This window comes from Dasypus novemcinctus, chromosome 23, assembly GCF_030445035.2.
Source record: "Dasypus novemcinctus isolate mDasNov1 chromosome 23, mDasNov1.1.hap2, whole genome shotgun sequence".
Classification (NCBI taxonomy): Eukaryota; Metazoa; Chordata; class Mammalia; order Cingulata; family Dasypodidae; genus Dasypus; species Dasypus novemcinctus.
In genome coordinates, this window is record NC_080695.1 from 61087850 (window position 1) to 61110365 (window position 22516).

Genomic DNA, 22516 nt, shown 5'->3' on the forward strand with positions numbered 1-22516 from the left:
AAGTCAGCACTAGTCTGCTTTTAGGAGTTGGTCCCCAGCCCAACATGATGGGTTGGGCTCCTGGTAGTCTTTGCAATGCTTCAAGAACCAGAGCTGAAAATACTGCTGATAAAGAGTTAATCAGTAAGTCTTAGAAGTAACAGCCCAAGTAAGCCTGGTACTGTGTCCCATCTGTCTCATCTGATTGCCCTTGATAGTAAGTGCAGTGTGTTATCAGGCCGTGGTGGACACAAATACAAAAGATTTAACAAAGATAATTTATAGAAAGCCTAGAGTAGGTGATGTTTTGGTAAATTCAGCTTACCCTCACTCTGGGATTCTGGAATATTCAATGGACTAGCAATTCACATATTAAAGGTTCACTATTTCTTTAAAGCAAGTTGCATTATGGTATAAGAGAAAGATCATGAGCCTTTCAAAATCAGAATCCTAGCTTTTTACCCCACTTCATCCCCATCTAGCTATATATGACTTCAAGAATTCATTTAACCTCTCTGAACCTTTCATCTGTACTGGGGCTCATATCCACTTGGCAAGGCTGTTGTGAAGATGAACAGCATTGTGTAACCATGATTGACCACTGAGCACAGGACTGAGCACATTGTGGGCTGTCAATAAAAGGTAACTTTGATCTGTTGGACATGGAGTGAATGTGTTCTCATGTTCAAGGTGAGATCACACTCAAGAATATTTGGGCTTTTCCCAGTAGCTTACATGGATATGAAGAGCAAAAAGACCCATCAAGGAATCATTAACAAGTTCTCTCAGTGATGAAAATTGCTCCAACTAGGGTTGAGAACTAGTCTGACCTTTTATTTTTGCAATGTCATGTTGTGTACGACTCTGTTTTAAATGTGTACTCATTTTATTTGCAAAATACCTCATTTTAAGGTTTTGAATTTTGCAGATTTCCTAAAGAAACTAATAAATGGAACTCTAGATATGAACTAATAAGATTAAGAGGAAACATCAACATGATATACTGTAATGTTTGAAGTATTAATTCCACTATTTATACTGTGGAACTTCTTTTCATCTCACAGCTTTGAAGAGCCCAGCGGCATTCCATGAACAGATAAAAAGCTTGGAACGAGCCAGAGTAAGAAATTTCAGTTTAAAATGTTCTACAGCGCTACTTCTCTCTTTCATTCTAAAATACCTGTCGACAAGTAGCAATCTTTCTCCTAAACATGTTCAATAGAGAAAATACAGCATACCTTCAGGATACATGACAAATTGAGTAATATATTCTGGGATAGTTTTACCTTGGAGATTTGTAGAAAATACATGACATTATGATTTTGCTCTTTTCAAACCAGTAAGTAGTTTTGTGCATAAAGGGCAAATCATATGTCTCTGCTTTCTTCCTCTTCAAGGCACAACAATAGTTTTTAAAGACTTAACAGGGAAGTAATTCTGCCCATTAATACCCCTGCAAAGGGACAATCCAAGTAATGAAGTGATACCAGATACTTAGGTGGTTTCCTTGTTCGATTTATGTTACCTGTTCATGTGATCAAGGGTAGGAGAGTTTGACTAAGTGAAAGAATATTGCTGTATTTTCTCTGTTTTATTCTTTGAGATGGCTCCATCACTGATGCACATTGAATTGATAGTTATTATTTTTCTTTAAAAGTGCCATTTGAAATGTGCATTCTTTCAGTTTTGTGTATTTATTTTGGGGAAAACTAGTATGCAATATGAAAATAAGTGAAATCCAGAAATTCCTTAAAAATGTTCCCCAAGATGCCATTAATGATCTCTCAGAGTCCTATAAAATAAATATAAACCCCATTTTAAAACCCTGTGTTTAGAGTTGAAATACAATTCTAATTAAGAAAATAGAATCAAGGATATAAACTCATCAAAGAAAATATATTAGGGTTTTTAGAAAAGTTCTTATCATCTAAGTGGATTTTTACTTGACCTAAACTAAAGTATATATTTTATTGATTTTAGATATTTAAATTATCCAAGTCCTATCTGTTCAAAAATATCTTCAAAATTATGACCCTATGCCTTTGCCAAGTTTTAGAGTATAAGTCTACCCAGTGCTTACTTTATACCAATATATATATTTCAAGTACCTGTGAGATTTTGAAGGCTGCAATTTAAATCATGAATCAGGTAATTGTTTATCTAAATACTAATTTCTACCCTTTTATTCCTCTCAAAGTCATGACAGAAAAGATATACAGTTTATTTAAATAGAGTACCTTGAGAAAAGTCTTAAAACCACAATAAATCAAACAGTTTATAAGACTTTCTCTCTTTTTTTTTTTAGACTGAAAACTTTTTGAAGCACAAGATTCGGAGCCGACCAGATCGTTCTGAACTTGTCAGAATGCACATTTTAGAAGGTAAAAATTTTATTTCTGCTTATATTGCTGTATTTTCTCAAGAAAAAAAGTGAGAATTTTACCATTTCTATTTATCCCCACTTTAATAAAATTTTTTATTCGATAGCAACTTTTTTTTTTTTTTTTGTCTTTATTTTTTAATGTTACATTCAAAAAATATGAGGTCCCCATATACTCCCCCACCCCCCTCACCCCACTCCTCCCACAACAACAACCTCCAACAGCATGGAACATTCACTGCACTTGGTGAACACATCTCTGAGCACTGCTGCACCACATGGTCAAAGGTCCACATTTAAGTTTATACTCTGCCCCTGTCCACCCAGTGGGCCATGGGAGGACACACACTGTCCAGTAACTGTCCCCGCAGTACCACCCAGGACAGACAACTCCCAATTCCTGAAAATGCCCCCACATCATATCTCTTCTTCCCACTCCAAATTTTTTACCCCATAAGCTGACATCTACCAAATTGGATAGCAACATGAAGATCCAAAGCTAAAATGTTATGTTAGATACATGGGGAAGTTTTGATTCTTAATATAACTTATTAATGGACTGACTCTTCCGTAACTGGTATTACAGATGTCTCCACCATGCTGTTCTGGGAGAACATTTTTAGCCCAGAGGATTTCTTCATCAGTGAGGGACATATACCCCTCTTATTAAGGATATGATTCCTACAAGTCTAACTCTAGATTTAAGATCCTTTAATCTTGTTATATGTAATTTGTGAATTGCCCACACCCAACATTGTCTTTGTTGCCACAGACCCATGATGATCCAGCTTGATCTCATTATAATCATAAACACTATCCCTCCCCCCCGCCGCCAAAAAAAACACACCCCAGCGAAGTTCCCTTGATAATCTAGATAATCTAGCCTCATAAGTACCCACTAGTGGGACAGTTCCATTGGCAAAATGTATAGTTCAGGCCAGAATGTTTTTCTCTCTAAAGATAAAGCTTTCTTGAAAGCTAGTATTTCCACCATAAGTTCCCAAGTTACATTTTCTTTAATTGTTTTACTTCTCTGACTAGTTTATTGAGCAGGATTGGGGTCTTGACTCTGTGATGTTCTTAGGTTTGTTAATCTTGAGAAGATACAGAAAGATTCTCAAAACTTCTCGGGTATTTGGAGACAATTATCAAGTGGTAGGAGGATTAGATTTGTTCTTCCTGGGCCTAAAGATAGAATGAAGATTAGAATTAGGCCACTGTTTCAAAGTATTAGATTATAGCTCAACATAATGAATAACATCCTGAAAGTCAGACATGACCAAAAATGAAATCTTCAGGTGATATGGTTGCCATTATTAGAGGTATCCATTCACTGACCAGCAAGCTAGCCATTATATCCCCAACAAGTGAGTGAGACAGATGGGTGCCTACTTTCATGGAGCTTACATTCTGGTGGCAGACAGATCGTGAAAAAGACAAATCTATTGCAGATTGTGAAAAGAGTTCTGTAGGGAATAAACAGGCTGCTGTGGTGGAGAATAAACACAGGCTGATACCACATTAAGGTATTGTAAAGAAGATTCAGATATCACCTTGGGCTCTACAACCCTTATGATCTCTTCTTATCTGAAGAATCTATAATTATGTGATTATCCTCATCATTCCAGGAGTGAAGGGGGAGAGACATATGCCTTTCCCTACTTTGGGTTGTGTTCTCAGAAGTCTTTGGACTAAAAAAGCTTTTCCAGAACTCCAGTGGTAGGATAGAAGTAGCTACCAGGTATTAGGGATAAGTGACTCTTCAGAGAAGTAAGTTTACTGATAAGTAACAGGGTCAATGGCTCTTTCCATGCCTGAAAAAAAATCTTGATCTATAAGGGGCAATAGATAATACTGTCTGTTCAATCTGCCTTCTAACTGTAACATGCTTTATTAATACAATTAAAACCAAAGCAAATTCATTTAACTTTTAAGAGGAATCATATTTGCCCTTAGGAAAAAAAAACTACCCAACACTTAAAAACATAAAAGTGTATATGAATAATCCATAAGTGATGTTTTTAAGACATCCATCGTCAAATTGAGATTTTCCAAGTAAGAAAGAATGTGTCATCTACAGTTTTTAAAATGCCTCAGAACCACCCCAAGGGTATTCTAACATTAACTCAATTTTGAATTGATTGAATATTTAGCACACTAAAATCTAAAGTATTTTCTGAAGTTCAACAGCTAAAATTCCAGCCTTGGGTTTCAGGTGGGACATTTTAGTTTCAGGATGGAGAGTACCAGTTAATCCTGAGATTGCTTTAAGGGGGGTTTCATTAAAAGATCTTCTATTTAAAAGACTCATAGCTTTCAACTTGGAGTTTTGAGTTGATACCTCATCATCATCATTATTATAATCATGTATAAATAGAACAATGGAAAAAATGTTAGTGTTACCAGAAACAAGTAAATATCAGATGAAGCAAATGAATTAGATATATTTATAGCTATTTCACATCTGCTGTGCTAACTTTATGCACCTGTAAGTAGAAGAGTTAATGCTATTGTATGACCATTCCCATGTAATTGAAAGTTTCTAACAGACACAAAGGTATTTAATCAGAAATAAATCCAAATACTTAATTATGATGATTGACTCTGAGACACGTAGGAATCAATCCAAGAATGTAAATTATAGTTTTTGCCGTTGACCACTGCAGAGAAGCTTCTATTTAAGATGTAGTATCTTGTCTTCTAGGAATTTACTTTCCAATAAAGCCAAATCTGTCTTGGAAACCATATCGGTTTTATTCATCCTCCATGTCCCTAGTACCTAGAATATGTGAATCTGACCCTCCTACCATATACAAACAATAACAGTACACCATTTTTGGCTTATGCTGGTAATTCAAATGTGCAGGCATCCATGTTGTACAGCAAGTATAAAGCTATCCAAAACTAAAAAGATAAAATGTGTTCTGGAGCATTCTTAAACAGTCATTTTTTCCTTCCATAAATATTTTGAGAACACATAAATATGTTTAAACCAGTTTAAATTAAATTAGTTGCTCTGTTCTGGAGTAATATTATGGAATAGAAATGGTTATTCAAGTAATGGTTAAAACCATGTTTCCTCTTTTAGAAACCTTTGCAGAGCCATCACTGCAGGCTACTCAGATGAAATTGAAGAGAGCTCGACTAGCTGATGATCTCAATGAAAAGATTGCTCAAAGACCTGGTCCTATGGAACTGGTAGAGAAAAACATCCTTCCTGTAGACTCCAGCGTTAAGGAAGCAATTATAGGCAAGACTAAAAATTTACCATTTTGAGTGAGGAAGAATATTTAAAACTTTGAAATTTTAGATAAAACAAATTTAATTTAAAAAAACAAGCACCAATCATGAGTATTCTTTTCTGGGTCATTAGAAATTTACTAACACAGTGATTCTTAGTCTTATTGTTATTGTTGATATTGTATTACATAAGATTAACATTTGTTCCCATTTAACTACAGAGAGTCCCCTTGTTACATTTGAGACTTAAGTCTTATGTTCTGATTTAATTATCATGTTTTCTAAATTAATCTTACAGTCTTGTACTGTTTAGGTTTTGTTGTTTTAATATTTTTACAAACTTTCCATTATTTTACTTTTATTTACTTCTAGAAAAGAATGTTCAATGTTAGTTCAAAAAGGTGAAAAGCATAAGACTATAAATGTATTCATTAATAACTATATCTGTTTTTACATAATCTAATCATAATTACTAATGTTTACTCTTCTCTCATCTTTTTCTTCTAGCATAAATTTTAGCAAATAAAAATAATTTCAGGGATAATGTTATTTGTTCAGCAAGCGCAATTTTGAAACCTTGATTACCCTATTTTTTAAATTATCAGGGTTTCCATTCCTTCTGGGAACTTCATATTTTGCATTAATATGAATTTAAATTTCAAGCAATTTGTATTCAGTAATTCTAATTGGTACAATCTTCTATGACTCCATTGAAACCCAAAAAGATGAGTCCCAGACAGTAAAATGCCAATATAGGTAGGCTGCTCCTGGAAGTGGGAACTTAACGAAAGATAAATCGTAGTCCCATTTCCTAATTGCCACATGATGTTTTTTAACAGTTGGGTTCTGACTCAGATCCAATGAGGCCCACACATTGCCTCTAGCTGATATGTGTCTAAGTCTTAATCTGTTGGGTCTCCCTCAGTCTTTTTTTTTTTTTTTCTTAGTGTTCATTTGTTGACAAAATGCAATTGTTTTGTCTTACAGCATTTCCCACATTCTTTATTTTACTGATTTGCAAGTACATCCCCAGGTGTCATAAAAACATTTCTCTGTCTCCTGTACTTGTCCTGTAACTGGTAATTAGATAGAGAGACTTACTCTGATTCAAGTTTGACTTTTTTTTTCCCATCCCCAAAATACATCATAGTTGGTGATATGTTCTTCCACTGGAACATACATAATGTTCAATAATACAGTGTTTTTTTAAACCTACTTCTTAAGTTCTTTTAGAAAATGTTTCTTCTTTTTTGTTTTAAGTGTGGTATTCCAAGGTCAAAATAAGGAAAGAATACTTTCTTCTTTTAGGCGTTGGAAAGGAGGACTATCCCCACACTCAGGGTGATTTCTCATTTGATGAAGACAGCAGTGATGCTTTGTCTCCAGACCAGCCAGCTAGCCAGGAGTCACAGGGGTCAGCCGCATCCCCAAGTGAGCCAAAAGTTAGTGAATCGCCATCTCCTGTGACTACAAACACTCCAGCCCAGGTATTCTTTTTGTTTTTACTTCTTACTGGAGAAAGTGCCTAATTTTATATGTCAGAGTAATTCATTTTCACCAGAAAAAAATTCTGAAAGTGCTGAAAAATATTTTTCAGTATATTCTTACATGCTATTTCTGTTCTTCATGTACGTTTTTATTTTACATACAGTTCTGTTTGTAACTTCTTAAAATTTTTCTTTTTTAAAAGCTTTGTTATTGAGATATAATTAATATATCATATCCTTTTAAAATGTCCAATTCAGTGATTTTTGTTATATTTGCAAGGTTGTACAACTATCACCACTATCTAATTCCAGAACATTTTCATCACTCCAAAAAAAAAAAAAAAACCCTGTACCCATTAGCAGTCACTTCCCATACTCCAACCTCCCAGCCTCTGGCAACCACTAATGTCTTTTCTGTCTCTATGGATTTGAAATTTTAGTAGTATTTAGTTATTTTAAAGTCAGAACTATTGAACTGCTTAATGAGAGTGGTCAAGTTTAGCAGAAAATATTCTTGTTAAGACATGGCATCATAGAATTTTTTAGTTGGAAAGGAATTTGGCAATTATGTGCTTTAATCCTTAATCAAGAGGAAGCCTCAACTCATAGAGGTATCAGAGTTTAAGGAAAAAACTATTTACATATTTTCTTACAACCTTGCTTCTCAACAGTGAACATCTTTTTGTTAGGAACCAAGGCTTTCAGTATTATTTCTACATTGCATTTATCACTGTCATCTGAAATATATTTGTTTGTTTGTTTGTTGGTCCTATGCCTCAGCTAAAATGTGAGCCTATTGATGACAGGGGTTTTCACTCTTAGAGGACAAGAGCTACTGTTCATTGTCTGTGTGTCTTCATCATCTAGCACAGGGACTGGTACAGAAAAGGTGCTCAGTAAATGTTGAATTAAGCACTATGAGCAAAGACTGATAGTGAATGTTTGTGTAACCAGTGTTTGTGTTCTCCTTCCATTTGAGAGTAGACCTCTCCAGCTTAGATTCATCAGAGGTAGTGTTTGGGTACCTGCAGTTCACATTCTCCTGTCAAAGTTTACCATCAACTAGGGCAAAAGTGACTTTGGCCCCACAGCTTCACTGGAACCTGGCCTAAAGTACAAATGAAGGTCACTGGCCAGCCCACCCTCTGAGCAGGCAGAAAGAGAGAGTAAGGGAGATCAGCCCCTACTGTATTCTCACATATTTTCTGCACCATGGTTTTGAGCTTTAAAATTAAGGCTAAAAAAAATGTCAGGGGAAGCAGACCTGGCTCAGCAGATAGAGCATCCACCTACCACATGGGAGGTCCTAGGTTCAAACCCAGGGCCTCCTGACCCATGTGATGAGCTGGCCCATGTGCTGTGCTGATGCATGCAAGGAGTGCCATGCCACTCAGGGATGTCCCCCGCATAGAGGAGCCCCACGCACAAGGAGTGCACTCCCTAAGGAGAGCTGCCCAGGGCAAAAAAAAAGCACAGCCTGCCCAGGGTGGTGCCACACACACCGAGAGCTGATGTAGCATGATGATGCAACAAAAAGAGACACAGATTCCCAGTGCCGCTGACAAGAATCCAAGAGGACACAGAAGAACACACACAGCGAATGGACTCAGAGAGCAGACATGGGGGGGGGGGGGCGTGTGGAGGGGCGGGGGGAGAGAAATTTTAAAAAGAATGTCAAGTATGCAAGTAAATAATATTAAAAAACAGTTCTATTTATCCACTTGGGTTATTTGTTCTCTGCTTCTATCTGAAGAAGTCAGGATATCAGACAGCTATCATCATGGTATTTAGTTTTGGTTAGTAAAGCAGAATTTTTGTCACCTACCTGTTAATGGCTTCATGACAATTGTGCCTGAGTAAGAGATTATCAGTCTCCTTTTCCCTGTGTTGCTTGTACTATTTATTACATTTTGCTTAGCTCTTGAAACTTGGTCTCTAGCAAAGTTTGTAAGTGAGAAACTTTAACCAGACACAGTCCCACCTGGTGGGTTAACATTCCACAATTTCTTGGAGGAAAGTACATCTTGAAGAATAAATACCTATTTGTTACTAGTGCCATACACACAAAACTCAGGTCATTCATGAGCTTAGGTGTTGGTTTTTAGAATACCTCTTGTGTTGCTGTGACACCACTTTTGCCTGCCACATGCAGCATTAACAGTCTGTCATTTCTCTGTTAAGTCGGCACAGGGGAAAAGACCCCCTTTCAAGAACGTTAATAATCCCTCTACATACACTCAAGAAAAAGAACCTGAGTCTGAGATAGCTCTGCTACAGCTATACCTGTTAGATTGTTTCTGTACTAGTTACCTTGAGACCTCTTAAAATTGTGTCCTTCATAAAATTCTATTGTGTTAAGAGTTCTGATACCTGTAAGTAAGGAATTTGACAAAGTTTCTTATTCATTATACTTAAATTCATGAAATTAGAGTAGCATTTTCCTTAATAACTGCTATATTCATATTGAAGAAGGATAATCCTTAAGTAGCAATAGGAGTTAAACTGATTTTAAGTATGTTTTAGGTTTTTTTGGTTTGGTTTTGGTTTTGGTTTTTTTTTTTTTTTTAAAGATTTATTTATTTATTTAATTCCCCCCCTCTCCTGGTTGTCTGTTCTTGGTGTCTATTTGCTGCGTCTTGTTTCTTTGTCCGCTTCTGTTGTCGTCAGTGGCACGGGAAGTGTGGGCGGCGCCATTCCTGGGCAGGCTGCACTTTCTTTCGCGCTGGGCGGCTCTCCTTACGGGGCGCACTCCTTGCGCGTGGGGCTCCCCCATGCGGGGGACACCCTTGCGTGGCACGGCACTCCTTGCGCGCATCAGCACTGCGCATGGCCAGCTCCACACGGGTCAAGGAGGCCCTGGGTTTGAACCGCGGACCTCCCATGTGGTAGACGGACGCCCTAACCACTGGGCCAAAGTCCGTTTCCCTGGTTTTGGTTTTTAATTGACATAAATAGACAAACTTTATGATGTCTGTGAAGTCTTTGGGATTTTTTATCATGTGAAAGTGGTAATTTGGTTTTCTTTGGCAAGTTTTGTAGTTTAATTATTTTCAGTGTTATCCAGTATTTGTTTATAGAATCCAGGCTTCTCACCTGATAGATACTTATCTATCTAAATAGAATTACTTTTGCATTTGTAACTCAAGGGGGAAAGTAACTTAAAATATTGCTTTCAATAGACAGTGAGTTTCTAGAGGGTAGGGGCTTCCTCTCATTTTATTTTAGTAACCGTGTACCAAACACAGTGTCCAGCACACACCAAGTGCTTATTAATTTAATGAATGAAAAACCTTAGGAGATTATCTGTACAATTTATTTTTTGTCCTGCTTTAGAATTAGCATTACACTTGGAAAGTACATCTCATCACTGTTTATTAAAATAGCCCCTTTAATGCAAAGATAATAAAGGGGCAATGTAAGCCTCTTGCATGTATAGTGTTCTTTGAAGTTCTTGATTTTTAATATTTAAAATGGAAATTCAGTGTAAGAGTTCAGTAGTGAGTTTAGTTCCTATAGGCCACTATTTCTCAAGCTGCCTAGACCAAAGGACTAGTGTTTGCTTGCTTTAAATAGTTTAATTTCCATTTCATTGCAAACTAATCCTCTCCTTAAATTCAAGAAAGATGATGGGGTGACATCAGGTTTTTGTGAGATTTTCTATATTTATCTGTCACAGGTTGGTAACAAAAGACCACAGACTACACTTTGAGTAGCTCTGCTATGGACTTCAGTTTTCTTCTTTACGAGCCAAGTTTTTTCATATATTCATTAATCATCATTCTGTGCTACAGGTTTAATCCCATGGCTTAAACACATTTCTCATTTCCCTATTTAACATTTTTATACTTCACCTAATATAAAGCTCAGTGTCATTTAGGTTCTTTAAAAGTTAAAATTTACAGATCGTTAAAGAGAAAAGTAGGCTTAAAATTTCATTGTGCTTTGCTTTATTCCAAAATGTTTTATGACATATCGTCTCCTTAATTCTTTTGCAGGACACACAGACACCAGAGAGTAGGTTCTACAGAAAACTATTCAAATATACGAAACATTCTCTACAAAAATTATTGTTACAATACATAACATCTAGGTAAAGAACAGATTTTTCAGGCACTCCTCTTGCAATCCCAGTGCTAAAATGCTAAGGACTTCATGGTGTAGACAGTACAACACATCGCCATGTCCTTTTTTCAAAATGTAAGTTTTAACTGAAAAAAATTCTTTGAAATACGCATTTCTGTGTGATATGTAAGAGGCAAAAACTGCTTCTCCTTAGATTTTTCTCATCTTTTCAATTCTGATCCAAGTGGAGCTGGAAAGGAATTAATGCCACATGTATCACATATTGGAGCTTGATTTATATTAATGCTTAAGCAACTCTTCAACATCAGAAAGCTGTAGGAAATTAGGAGCAGCTAGTACATGTGGGCACCTGGAACTTGTTACACTGACCCTCCTAATCTGAAGACTTCTTTCTCTCAGTCATCTTAAGCCCATTAGTCATTTCTGATAAATACCCAAATGTGTAACGGTAAACATGGCCAGACAGGACCTATGTTAATTACAGTCCTGAAAGGAACTTTATTGGCCAGCAATTTTGTGTATTTTCAGGAAGACAAGTTTAGGAGAATTTGGTGAACTGTCCTGTTTTTTCCCATTACCAAGTAACAATCTGTTACATGACCTTTTGCCAGCTATTTTAGAAACCTCAGGTTCAAGCTAACAAAGAGAATGATCAGAGGCTAATAGGTAAGCCATACACATATATGTTAAATAATCAAAATTATTCTAACCTTTTTTTTTTTACAAATGCTTATCAGTGAAGTTCCAAGTAGGCCAAAGATAATGACTTTAATTTCTATTGTTACCCTTTCAGTTACATTGTTTATAACTTGTTATGTCAAGAGGACTTTTCCATTATTAATACTTAGATTTTGAATTGGTTTCCAACAGTAACTGTGGATTTGCTTTCCATCCCAATTCTTCTTTTTAGATTTATTTTTATTTATTTTTAATTCCCCTCCCCTCCCCCGGTTGTCTGTTTTCTGTGTCTTTTTGCTGCGTCTTTTTTTTTCTTTGTCTGCTTGTTGTCGTCAGCGGCACGGGAAGTGTGGGCGGCGCCATTCCTCGGCAGCTGCTCCCTCCTTCGCGCTGGGCGGCTCTCCTTATGGGTGCACTCCTTGTGCGTGGGGCTCCCCTACACGGGGGACACCCCTGTGTGGCATGGCACTCTTTGCGCGCATCAGCACTGCGCATGGGCCAGCTCCACCCGGGTCAAGGAGGCCCGGGGCTTGAACCGCGGGCCTCCCATGTGGTAGACGGACGCCCTAACCACTGGGCCAAAGTCCATATCTATCTGTCCTCTTAGGGTTTACGCTAATGGCATTGTTCTCATTAGGTCAGCAGCTTGAGATTCTCCTTGAGATTATTTTTCAACACATTATCCTGTGTCATGCTTTGTTACTCACAGTTACACTATTATGTATGTTACTTAAGAGGTAGATAACATTATTTCTTTGACCCCACACAGTTTACTCAAGTATTGTAACTCATTTACCAAAAATGCCTAGAAATTCTAATGATTGTTATTCTTCCACATTCTGGCCCATAACAGTCACTTTGGCTAATTTTTGAATCACCAACATGGTCATACCATGCTTGTAATAAACATTCCACGTGATTTTGGAGAATATGATGAATAATACATATCACCTTTATAGAAGGAACTGTATTGAATATAAAGTAGACATTGACTCTGGGCTTTCCAAAGTCAATCCAAAGTATTAATGAAATTTTTTATCTTGATTTATCTGTGAAGTTAGCACCAAAAATACTGTTGCTTGTTAATGGTTAGAGTAGATTGGTGATACTCCAAATGATTAATTGCCCTTTTGTTTTGTGGCACTATTTTAGGTATAGTACTGGTGGCTATAATAGAACTATTAAAAATTAGAAGTTAAATAAAATTAAATAAACAGACTTACATTTTGAGATTTTATGTATGTGTAAACATGCTTAGCACTGTCTTAACACAAATGGTAGAACAGTCTCACATAAAAGGTAATGCATATTTTTAAACAGGATGAAGGATACATAGAATCCTCACTACTCATCAAGTACCAGCTGAATATCCACTAGATGTGCCAGTGGTTTAATTCACTTTCAATGTTCAACTACTTGTTCTAAAAATGAAACACTTAAGTTTACAAGTATATATTACAGAAACAAGGGATCATTGATAGGTAATATGTTTGGAAGAGCTAGAATTTTATGTAAAATATCTGTCTATTAAACATGCAAAGCATAAGTTTTAGTTTATAGTCAACTCACTGAATGGTATTCATTCTATTTCTCTGGGTATTAGAATATGAAAATACTATTTAAAGAATAATTGTATTTTTATATCTTGCATTTTGCCCTCTTACATAACTCTCCTGCATCTTAAATTAGAAACACATCTGTAGATTTTAAATCTACAATACAAAAAAGCTTTATTACCTATCTTTAGTACAGTAGATAGTTTTCTTTTTCTAGTTTCTGCCCCTCAAGATTACATAAAGAAATTCTAATTAAAAAGGGAAACTTACTAGACATAAAATTATTGGTCCTTGGCAGGAGTATCATGCTCTTCAGAAAGTACCAGTATAGACACCTGAAACATTATAAAACTTTAATCCCCCTAGATGCTTTTCCTTTAACTTTTTCATTTATAGCAGAATCTCCCAAAAGAAATCTCTGTTAAAAGTCAGTCTTTAAGACTGAAAGTGCCTTCTTTTGAGTTTTATTTAAAGCAAATAGCCATCATTAGACAACAATATTTTCTGACATATTCTTTTATGGTATAATGATGAAATTTAAAGAACTGATCATTGTAAGACCTATATTTTTAATGGAAATAGCAATCAGATCCAGTAAAACAAAGCCAAACTTGCAACTTTTTTGCTTCTTTAAGGAAAAGATTCTGAGTTTGAAATTAAATTTTGACAGTATGGAGGTGAACTTAAGTCTCAGTGACAGTTTAAACATATTTAACATATCAATCTTATAAGATTTTAACACATTGTTCAGTTTACTGTGGAACAATAAGTCAAAGTATCCTTTATGGTGTGGGTAATCTTTTCTGGAATACTGTAACTTCAAAATTACTAATATTTAAATTGTTTTGATAATTTTAGCCAATAGGATCCTAATACATAGATAAGATCTAAGATTTTTGAGGGGTAGGGTAGGGAGTCCCTTCTAAAACATGTTAAAAAGGCTAGCAAAATGTAGAGAGGCATTTAGATATTCCCCCCTTTTAATCAGAATTTACCTTCAGATTAGGTAAAGTTAATCACTGTACTTCAGTTGGGTTATTCTTGTGCTATGCTTGAGTCTGTGTGTTTCTGGTAGGAAACTGAAATACCAAAGAGCTAATGAGAGGACAGGATCAGTAATCAAGGCTGAAATCAATAAGGCAGGGTCTAGAAACATAGGCAAAATATTGCCGTAAATATTACAGATGATACTACATCTGTACTTCTAGATTATTATTTAGATTATTAACACTGCTCTCAAATGCAGCATTACTATATTATATCAGTTGGGGGGGCAGGAGGTTGGACTGGTAAAATAGCTTGCCAGATTATTAGAATTCATCTGCAAGGAAATATATGTACAGTTCAAAATTCAAACATCTGCAATTATATAATAGGCAAGAAATTTTTTCTCATATGTAAAAATTGACCCAGAAGTAACTATTCTTATTTACAAAAAATTTGCAAGGTTTCCTTTTTTTTTAAAGATCTATTTTTTAGTTTTATCTCCTCTTCCCCCACATTGTCTGCTCTCTGTGTCCATTTGCTGAGTGTTCTTCTGTGTCCACTTGCATTCTTTTCATGAGGCACTGGGAAACCGTGTTGCTTTTTTTGTTGTTGTTGCATCAGCTTTCCACGTGTGTGGTGCCACTCCTGGGCAGGCTGGACTTTTTTCACACGGAGCAGCTCTCCTTACAGGGCACTCTCCTTGCACATAGGGCACCCCTACATGGGGGACACCCCTATGTGGCATGGCACTCCTTGTGTGCAGCAGCACTGCACTTGGGCCAGGTCACCACACGGGTCAGGAGCCCTGGGTACCAAACCCTGGACCCTCCATATGGTTGGCAGACCCTCTATTAGTTGACTCATAACCGCTTCCCAAGGTTTTCAAATAATAAGTAATGCAGTACTACATCCCTTAAAGAAATCATCAGCTTGCCATCATCTTTTACATCGTGTGAAGTTTGGATAGTCAAAGAGGTTCATTGGGGAGCCAGCCATCTCAGGGGAATGAGGGCAGAAATCTGCCTAGAATATAGATATTGAGACTCTTGGATGAGTTGCTTTCCCTTCATTTCCGTTTGAAAATTAAATGGAGTACAGCCATCTTTACAAAGTATATAAGAGCTGGTCTTTTATGTTATAAACACTACTTTTACTAATAATTACTTGAAAACTAAAAGAGGTGGCAAAATGAAAACAATCTCAGGGACAGAGCAGGCCTGGGCATGCACAATTAATTTGCACACTCACACACATAGTCACAGTCTCTTCTGGGCTTGGCAGTCTGTACTAGCATGAGCAAAGCCACAAGAAATTTCCATTCATGCATTAAACAAATATTTATTGAGTAACTAGTATGTGCCAAGCTTCATATTTTTTGCTGCTAATAGCCCTTTGAGTTTTTAGGTCATTTATTTTAAAAAGGAATAATACAATTTGATATTTTAAAACCCAAATACTTCAACAAGAGAACTGGTTTTGATTGTTGGTATAGTGAATTCGAGAGTTGTTCAGGCAAGAGGAAGTGATAAAGGAAGAAATTTTTCCATAGGATAAGATTAGTAATAAGTAAGTACAAGTAGTAACTAATATGCAAAATTTGATTTATTATAATAGTAATGTCTCTTTCCAATAAATGAATACTTAAAATCTATTTAACCAAATTGTTAACAAAGCCTCCTGTAGGTGGAGGGTTGATGTATGGGACCCCTGTATAATGTTATGCATGTTTGCTTTCTAAGTCTACAACTTTTACTATACATTTATTGTTTATGTATGCTCATATATAAATGATGTAAAGGTAATAATAGGGTAGGTTGGGAGAAAATGCTTTTGTTAGTAGTAATATTTTGACAATGCTCTTTAATCATTAGTTAAAAATGTTTAACAACAATGCAAGGTATTGGTGGTAGAGTAAGTTATGAGAGTCCTGTATGATGGTATGTATGTTTGTTTTGTAAGTTCACAACTATTACTATATACTTACTGTTTATGTGTGAGTGATATACTTACAATGAATTTTTTTAAGAGCCTCCTGTAGATTCCTTTGTTAATATGACTCCATATTAAGATTCAATAATTGTTTTTTTCAGCCTAGGTAACAAATTAGCTTCTTGTTTTAAGTGAGGTGGTCTGTCGATAAAATAGGTCAGTCTTATCAGAGTATAGTCTTCACATCTTCTCTTATTTCAAGAATTGAGGGGAAGTGGTTCATTGAGAGTGTTAGTCAGGTTGAGAGAGTAAGGTAAGCTGTCAAGCACCTGTGAGGACACATGCACCTACTGGGCTTTCCGTCAAGGCAGTGTGCTTATCACAGGCCATGGGACTATGCAGGACGGAGGCTCTGAGATGAAGATTCACAATCCCATTTAAATTAGCCAGCATTCTTGTGACCAGTAAGGCAGGAAAACCTTATGAACACCATGTAATGTTTTTATCATTTTTTGTAAGAGTCTTAGGCTTTTTTTTTTAACCATAAAAGATTTCTTCTGACCATATTTCTAAGAAAACACCGGTTTAGTCCTTGTAAGCCTGTTTAGCTTTAGTGTTTCAGTGCTGTTGAGGCAAAGACTAAATAATTGGCTCCACTAATGTAAAACATGTTATTCCACCATCTTGGTCTCTGACATAATAGTCTATTTTTCTTTCATTTCTTTTCTGGCAGACTTTAAAAAAAAAATAGTCATCTTCTTACATTATTTCTATTTTTATGGTCACTGATTCCACAGACTTGTTCCTTTTCTGTCTTCTCCATCAGTTTACTTCAGTGTCCCCAGCAGCTCCTGAATTCTTGAAAACTCCTCCTGCGGATCAACCTCCCACAAGGTCCACAGCTTCTGTCCTCCCCACAAACACTGTGTCCTCAGCAAAACCTGGGCCAACACTGGTAAAGGTGGGTACCCTGGATGCACACTGCTTCAAGTATCTTTACTTGTAACTGTTGTCTGTCGCCCTCTGAACAGAAAACAATATTCAGGCATTTCAGTCACCCAGCCTCCCTTGTAGCCTGCAGCTTTGAACACTAAACCATAGAAAGACAAGAAGTGGGCCTTAATGTTTGAAAATGTCACCTTGAACAAATGACCTGTTGTCTTGTAGTCACTGAGAAATACCACAAAATTTGATCTGAATAAAATGACTGGCACTGTGAAGAAAGGTTCTAGGAGTTATTTTATCTGCAATTTCCAATTCTGCTACCACCCAGGTCACTAAAATGAAACAGGGAAAAATGGTGAACAGTAAGAGTTGCTTCAACACAGGATTTGTGATTTTTGAATCTTAAAACAGATGTCTTTAATGGGAACCTGGTTTTAGAGTTTATACACAAGGTTGTACTCCATAATATTCCAAATATATTGCAAGACAGGTTAAAGGCTTTAGAGATGCAGATACATTTTTTGATTTAGCAGATTTGGCCAGAAGAGGCTTGGTTTGTTCTTCAGATAAGCTGCTGATTTGTGGCACTGTTACCAATGTTTTACTTGGTAAAAATAATTTGGGTAGAATAACTCCCAAGGAAAGTTAAAAATTTTAATACATAATACGTTTTTTAAAGTTTTTAAGTATATTTAGAACTTAAGGGGAAGGAGGTGCATAAACAGAGGACTAGTGTAATCATTTCAAATACAGTTTTGCCAGAACTAGAATATAGATATCAAAATTTTAGAACTGTATAAAGGACATAAGAGAGCTAGCTACCCCTTTCACCACCTTCAGATGAGGCTACTGAAGCCCAAGGAAGTAAAGTGGCAAACCCAGGAAGGGTGCCAGTCTCCCAAATCACAGTCCAGCCTCCTTTCAGCCTCTTAGTTCATCAATTGCAGCACTTTTCTGTAATGTCTTTCAAATTAGCGTGGTGCATGTTCCTCACTTCTATCTTTCACCTCGAAGTATACTTGCTCCTTGGCCTCCCTGGATTTCTTCTCCAGCCTGTCTTTGTCAGTAGAGCTAAGTGTACATGGCCTCAGGGTATATACCAGTGTATTTCACAGTCTTCCATTGCTTAGCAATGGAGCCAGAAATTCCAGAGGGTGGTGAGTGGCAACAGTGCCAATAATATCACCTCTTAACCTCCTCTTCCAAAACTCCCATATATGTACCACTTATGGCACAAAGAGGGTGTGAATGCCAAACTGTCTGCCCTGCAGATTTGTTCTCTGCCCCTCCTGGTCTCTGAATTTATGCTCTTTACTAGTGTCTCTCCTTAAGGAGGGCTTTGGTCAGGAGGGTAAAGGTATTGTTTAAGAATGTGAAACTGAAGCACTGGTTAGGGGATCCTAGCACTAAGCCAGTAGAGAAATATTTAGTACATATTAGGAAATAGACTGCAATTCTTTGGGCTTTTCTGTGAGGCAAGCTGTTTATCAGCCTTACTGAGAGAACAGATCCATGCCAGCTAATAGGTAATAGCTGATTTAGTCTGAGGAATACTGGTTATGTTAATACCTCCCTCCATCTCCCAACAGATGCCTTCCTGATTATAGCTGGGTCCATTGTTTTATCATTACATCATAATTACACCAAAACCTCCTTAACTCAGACTCCATTCATTGTTATGATCAGTTTGAAAAGACTGGAAATAAAATTTATTATTGACAACAAAATAAGCAGAGGTCGATTAGTTGATTAATATTTTGAGATTGTAGGGGGATGTTTAAGCAAGTAAGAAAATTTTCTGACATTGTGATGTATCTTAAGTGCCTGATAATTAAAGTGATTTCCAGCTAGCTTATGTAATCATCATTCATTTATCAGCAGATACTTTTCAAGCACTTTCTATGTGCTGTTTTTGGGTGCTAGGGGTAAATAAAGCAGTGAACCAAACAGCACAAATTCCCACCTTTGTTAGGAGTGGAGAGAGAAGCAAAGAATGAAATACCAAGTGTCTAAAGTGGTAAAGAATAAATCATGGATAGAAGGGAGATGAGGAGAGACATTTCTGTTTTAAATAGGGCAGTCTGGTAAAATAAGTAGATGACATCTGGGCAGAGATCTGAATGAGGTGAGGAAGTGGGCCGTGGGGATATATGGAAGGAAATTTGAAGCTTAGGAACAAGGAAGCCAGTGTGAGTGAACACAAATGACCACGGGGTAGAAAGTAAACCAGGAGGCCAGCCCGTGGCCCAGGGACCAGATTCCATAGAGCCTGGTAAGAAGTTAGACATTTTACAAAAACTAAAATATGAAATTGCTAGAAGCTTGTGAGCTGATTTGTTAAAGAACAGTAGGGAAGCAATGGTGGATAAGAGACCAATTAAAACGTATAGTCTACAGCAGGCAACAATGGTAGCAGTTCAAGAAGTGGCTATGTTTTGAAGGCTGAGCCAAAAGGATCTACTGACATTAAATATGTGGGGAGGAAAAAGGAGAAACCATAAACCAATCCATTGTTTTTTATATGAACTAGATATTTGGAGTTGCCTTTTCCAGTGATGGGAAGGAACAAGCCTGGATTTTGAGATGCTATTAGACATTTTAGTGTTATAGAGGCAGTTGAATAGATTAATCCAGACCTCAGGAGAGAAGTCCAGACTGAAAAATCACAACTGTGTAAATGACATTTAAAGCCATGAGACCCAATAAAGTTACCAAGGAACTAATTGTATAATGGATAAAGAAGAAATACAAGAACTCAAGAACTGAGTCCTTGGGCACTCACGTTTTAGGGAGATAGGAAGAACCAGCAAAGGAATCTGAAAAGAGACAGCCAGGAAGGTAAGAGAGTGTGGTGGCACAGAAACCAAACCAAACATTTCAAGAAGAGAGAAGAGCTTACCTGTGTGAAATGCTGCTATGGGTCAAATTAAGATGAATACTGGGGTTAGTGACCTTGAGTTTAACAATGGAGAAGTTACAGTGACCCTGTTAAGAACAGTTTCTGTTGAGTGAGAAAGGCAAAATATTGGGTGGAGTATGAGAGTGATTGAAAGGGAGAACCAGGGGATAGTGTATATACAGAAAAATGTTTCTGAGGACCTTTCTTGGAAAGGGATGCAGAGAAATGGGTCAGTAAGTACTTGATCAGGTTGTGGGGTCAAGAAAGAATGTTTGTGAGCCAATGGCAATAATCCTGAGGGTTGGGAAGGATTGTGGAACAAGGAAAAGTGGAGGATTGTACAGTAGAGAAAATGCTGGCCTTAGACACCAGCACAGACAGTCCATAGCAGCAGGAACACTACATATGGAGCCCAGATACAGGCAGGCTGTTGGATGCCAAGGTGGGAACATGTGGAAGCTCTTTGCTGATCACTCATTGGTGTTTCAGGAAGCAGGGCCATTGATGACAGGATGTAGGAGCAGGTATGAAAGGTTTGAAAAGAGAGAAGATATGAGGTAGTATTCTAGGAGATTAGGAAAATAAATGGACTAGAAAAATGCAATAGGATAGCCAGGTAGCACTAAAGAGACCCTTTAAGTTTATGGTCATGAGTTTAACATGAGACTTCTCAGCTCAGTTTTGTTTTTTTGTGGCTGCTTTCAGCTGTGTGAGTATGGGCATGTAGACTAATTGTTCCCAGTAGGGAGATGATTTTACCCTCCCCCCTTCCCTTCCTGGGTATGTTTGAAGACATTTTTGATTGTCACAAGTTGGTGGGGAGATGCTACTGTCATCTAGTAGGTAAAGTCCAGGGATGTCACTAAACTTTGTGCAATATACAATGAACTATCCAGTTTAAAATGTCAGTAGTGCCACTGTTGAGAAACGCTGGAATAGACAGTTAGATTGGGCTTTTGCCAAGTGAGTAGGACAAAGGGTGGGCCAGTATAGTTAGGCAAGGAGGTAAGTGAGGGGCAGTGTAAAGGTAGGAAGATAAATGGATTCTAGATTACCAATGGCATCAAATAATTATTGGAGATGGTGGTCCTAGGTGGAGTGAGTTGTAAAGATAGGTGGTGGTTGTCAGAGAATAGGATGCTGGAAAGTGAGAAGGTACAATTTGGGGTAATGACAAGATCTAGATTATGACCACAGAATGTGTGACTGAGATAGTGGATGAGGTACTTAGAAGAAAGGAAGCCAAGGAACTGAAGCCAGAATATTAGGAGGATTGTGTATGTAGTTATTAAGATCTCTAAGAACCATGAATGGAGTAGAAGTGGAAAAGTAAAGAGTGGGTGGGTGTGGCCTGGGGGTCAGTAAAGAACTAAAACAAGGACAAATCCTGGTGGGCAAGTCTGAGACTGAGGTTCACAAGAACAGATTATTTCCAATACACACTTACTTTTACAAATCCTTACAGATGTTCAGAAAAGTCTACTAGTTAGTTGGATTATGTTATATCCAGTGGTTGCTGGTAAATGTATAACAACTGTCTTTGAGGGTATGGGAGTGGTTTGTAGCCTTTGCTAATTCCTGAGGTGTAAATATTCCCATCATGTTCAATTTCAAGCTGCTCATGGGCTGTCACTGAATGTGGAGTGGGGGAGAGATGCTCACGATTGGCTCTCCTGACTCAGAGCTGGCTCCAGCACACCACTGATTATGTCTATAAACTGTTACACAATGCAGCCTTCAAATCTTGTTGCAGAATAATTCTTTTATGATAAAGAAAGAAGTGCATGGCATATTAAGTGAGGGGAGGGAAAAGTCATATTTCTGATAAGATATCATCCCAATTTTGTTAAACATTAGCATGTGCATAGGAGGATGTAACAAAAATATTAACAATGACTATTTCTAGTCTGTAATATTATCGTGATTTTTATTTTCTTTGTCGTTGTTTTGCAATTTCTAACTTCTTTGAGCATGAACATATTTAATATTATTGCATCAATAGCTATAGTTAATTTAGTACTTCTCAAAGTGTCTTGTTGTTTGGTGTTTTACTTAAAATAGCTTAGGAATAATTTATTACCTTGTTTTTTAGGATAGACTTTTTTTAGATGAAGGTATCTTATGAATAAATATTAGTAAATAATGTAAAAGAAGATTATCTGATTAACTTAGAATTTGAGAGGAAGAAAAGAATGCAAGAAAAATAAAAATAATCATGAGATTGTTAATCATAAGGTAAGGGGTTGTATACTCTCACACTCCATTTTTAAAATAAAATAATGCTATATTTTGAAATATTTCAGTCACATTGCTCAATGTTTTCATTTTTGTGTTATTTTCCATAGGATTCTGC

The 22516-nt window shown here is 36.9% G+C and overlaps 1 protein-coding gene across 26 annotated transcripts in view; it reads left to right on the forward strand.

Moving 5' to 3' along the window:
- MRTFB (myocardin related transcription factor B) overlaps positions 1-22516 on the forward strand; it is a 222541-nt gene that overhangs the window by 166429 nt on the left and 33596 nt on the right. For 24 of the 26 annotated variants that reach the window (XR_009183032.2, XR_009183035.2, XR_009183033.2 and 21 more), the window contains 5 exons: positions 1044-1099; positions 2285-2360; positions 5448-5609; positions 6908-7086; positions 17146-17280. Coding sequence is in view for 20 of the 26 variants with exons in the window: in XM_058286451.2 (XP_058142434.1) it covers positions 1044-1099; positions 2285-2360; positions 5448-5609; positions 6908-7086; positions 17146-17280 (608 nt within the window). In the remaining 6 variants the exon portion in view is untranslated. Of the gene's footprint in view, positions 1-461; positions 622-1043; positions 1100-2284; positions 2361-5447; positions 5610-6907; positions 7087-17145; positions 17281-22516 lie in introns of those variants that run through there. The other 2 variants (XM_071211350.1, XM_071211351.1) reach the window with 1 other exon arrangement.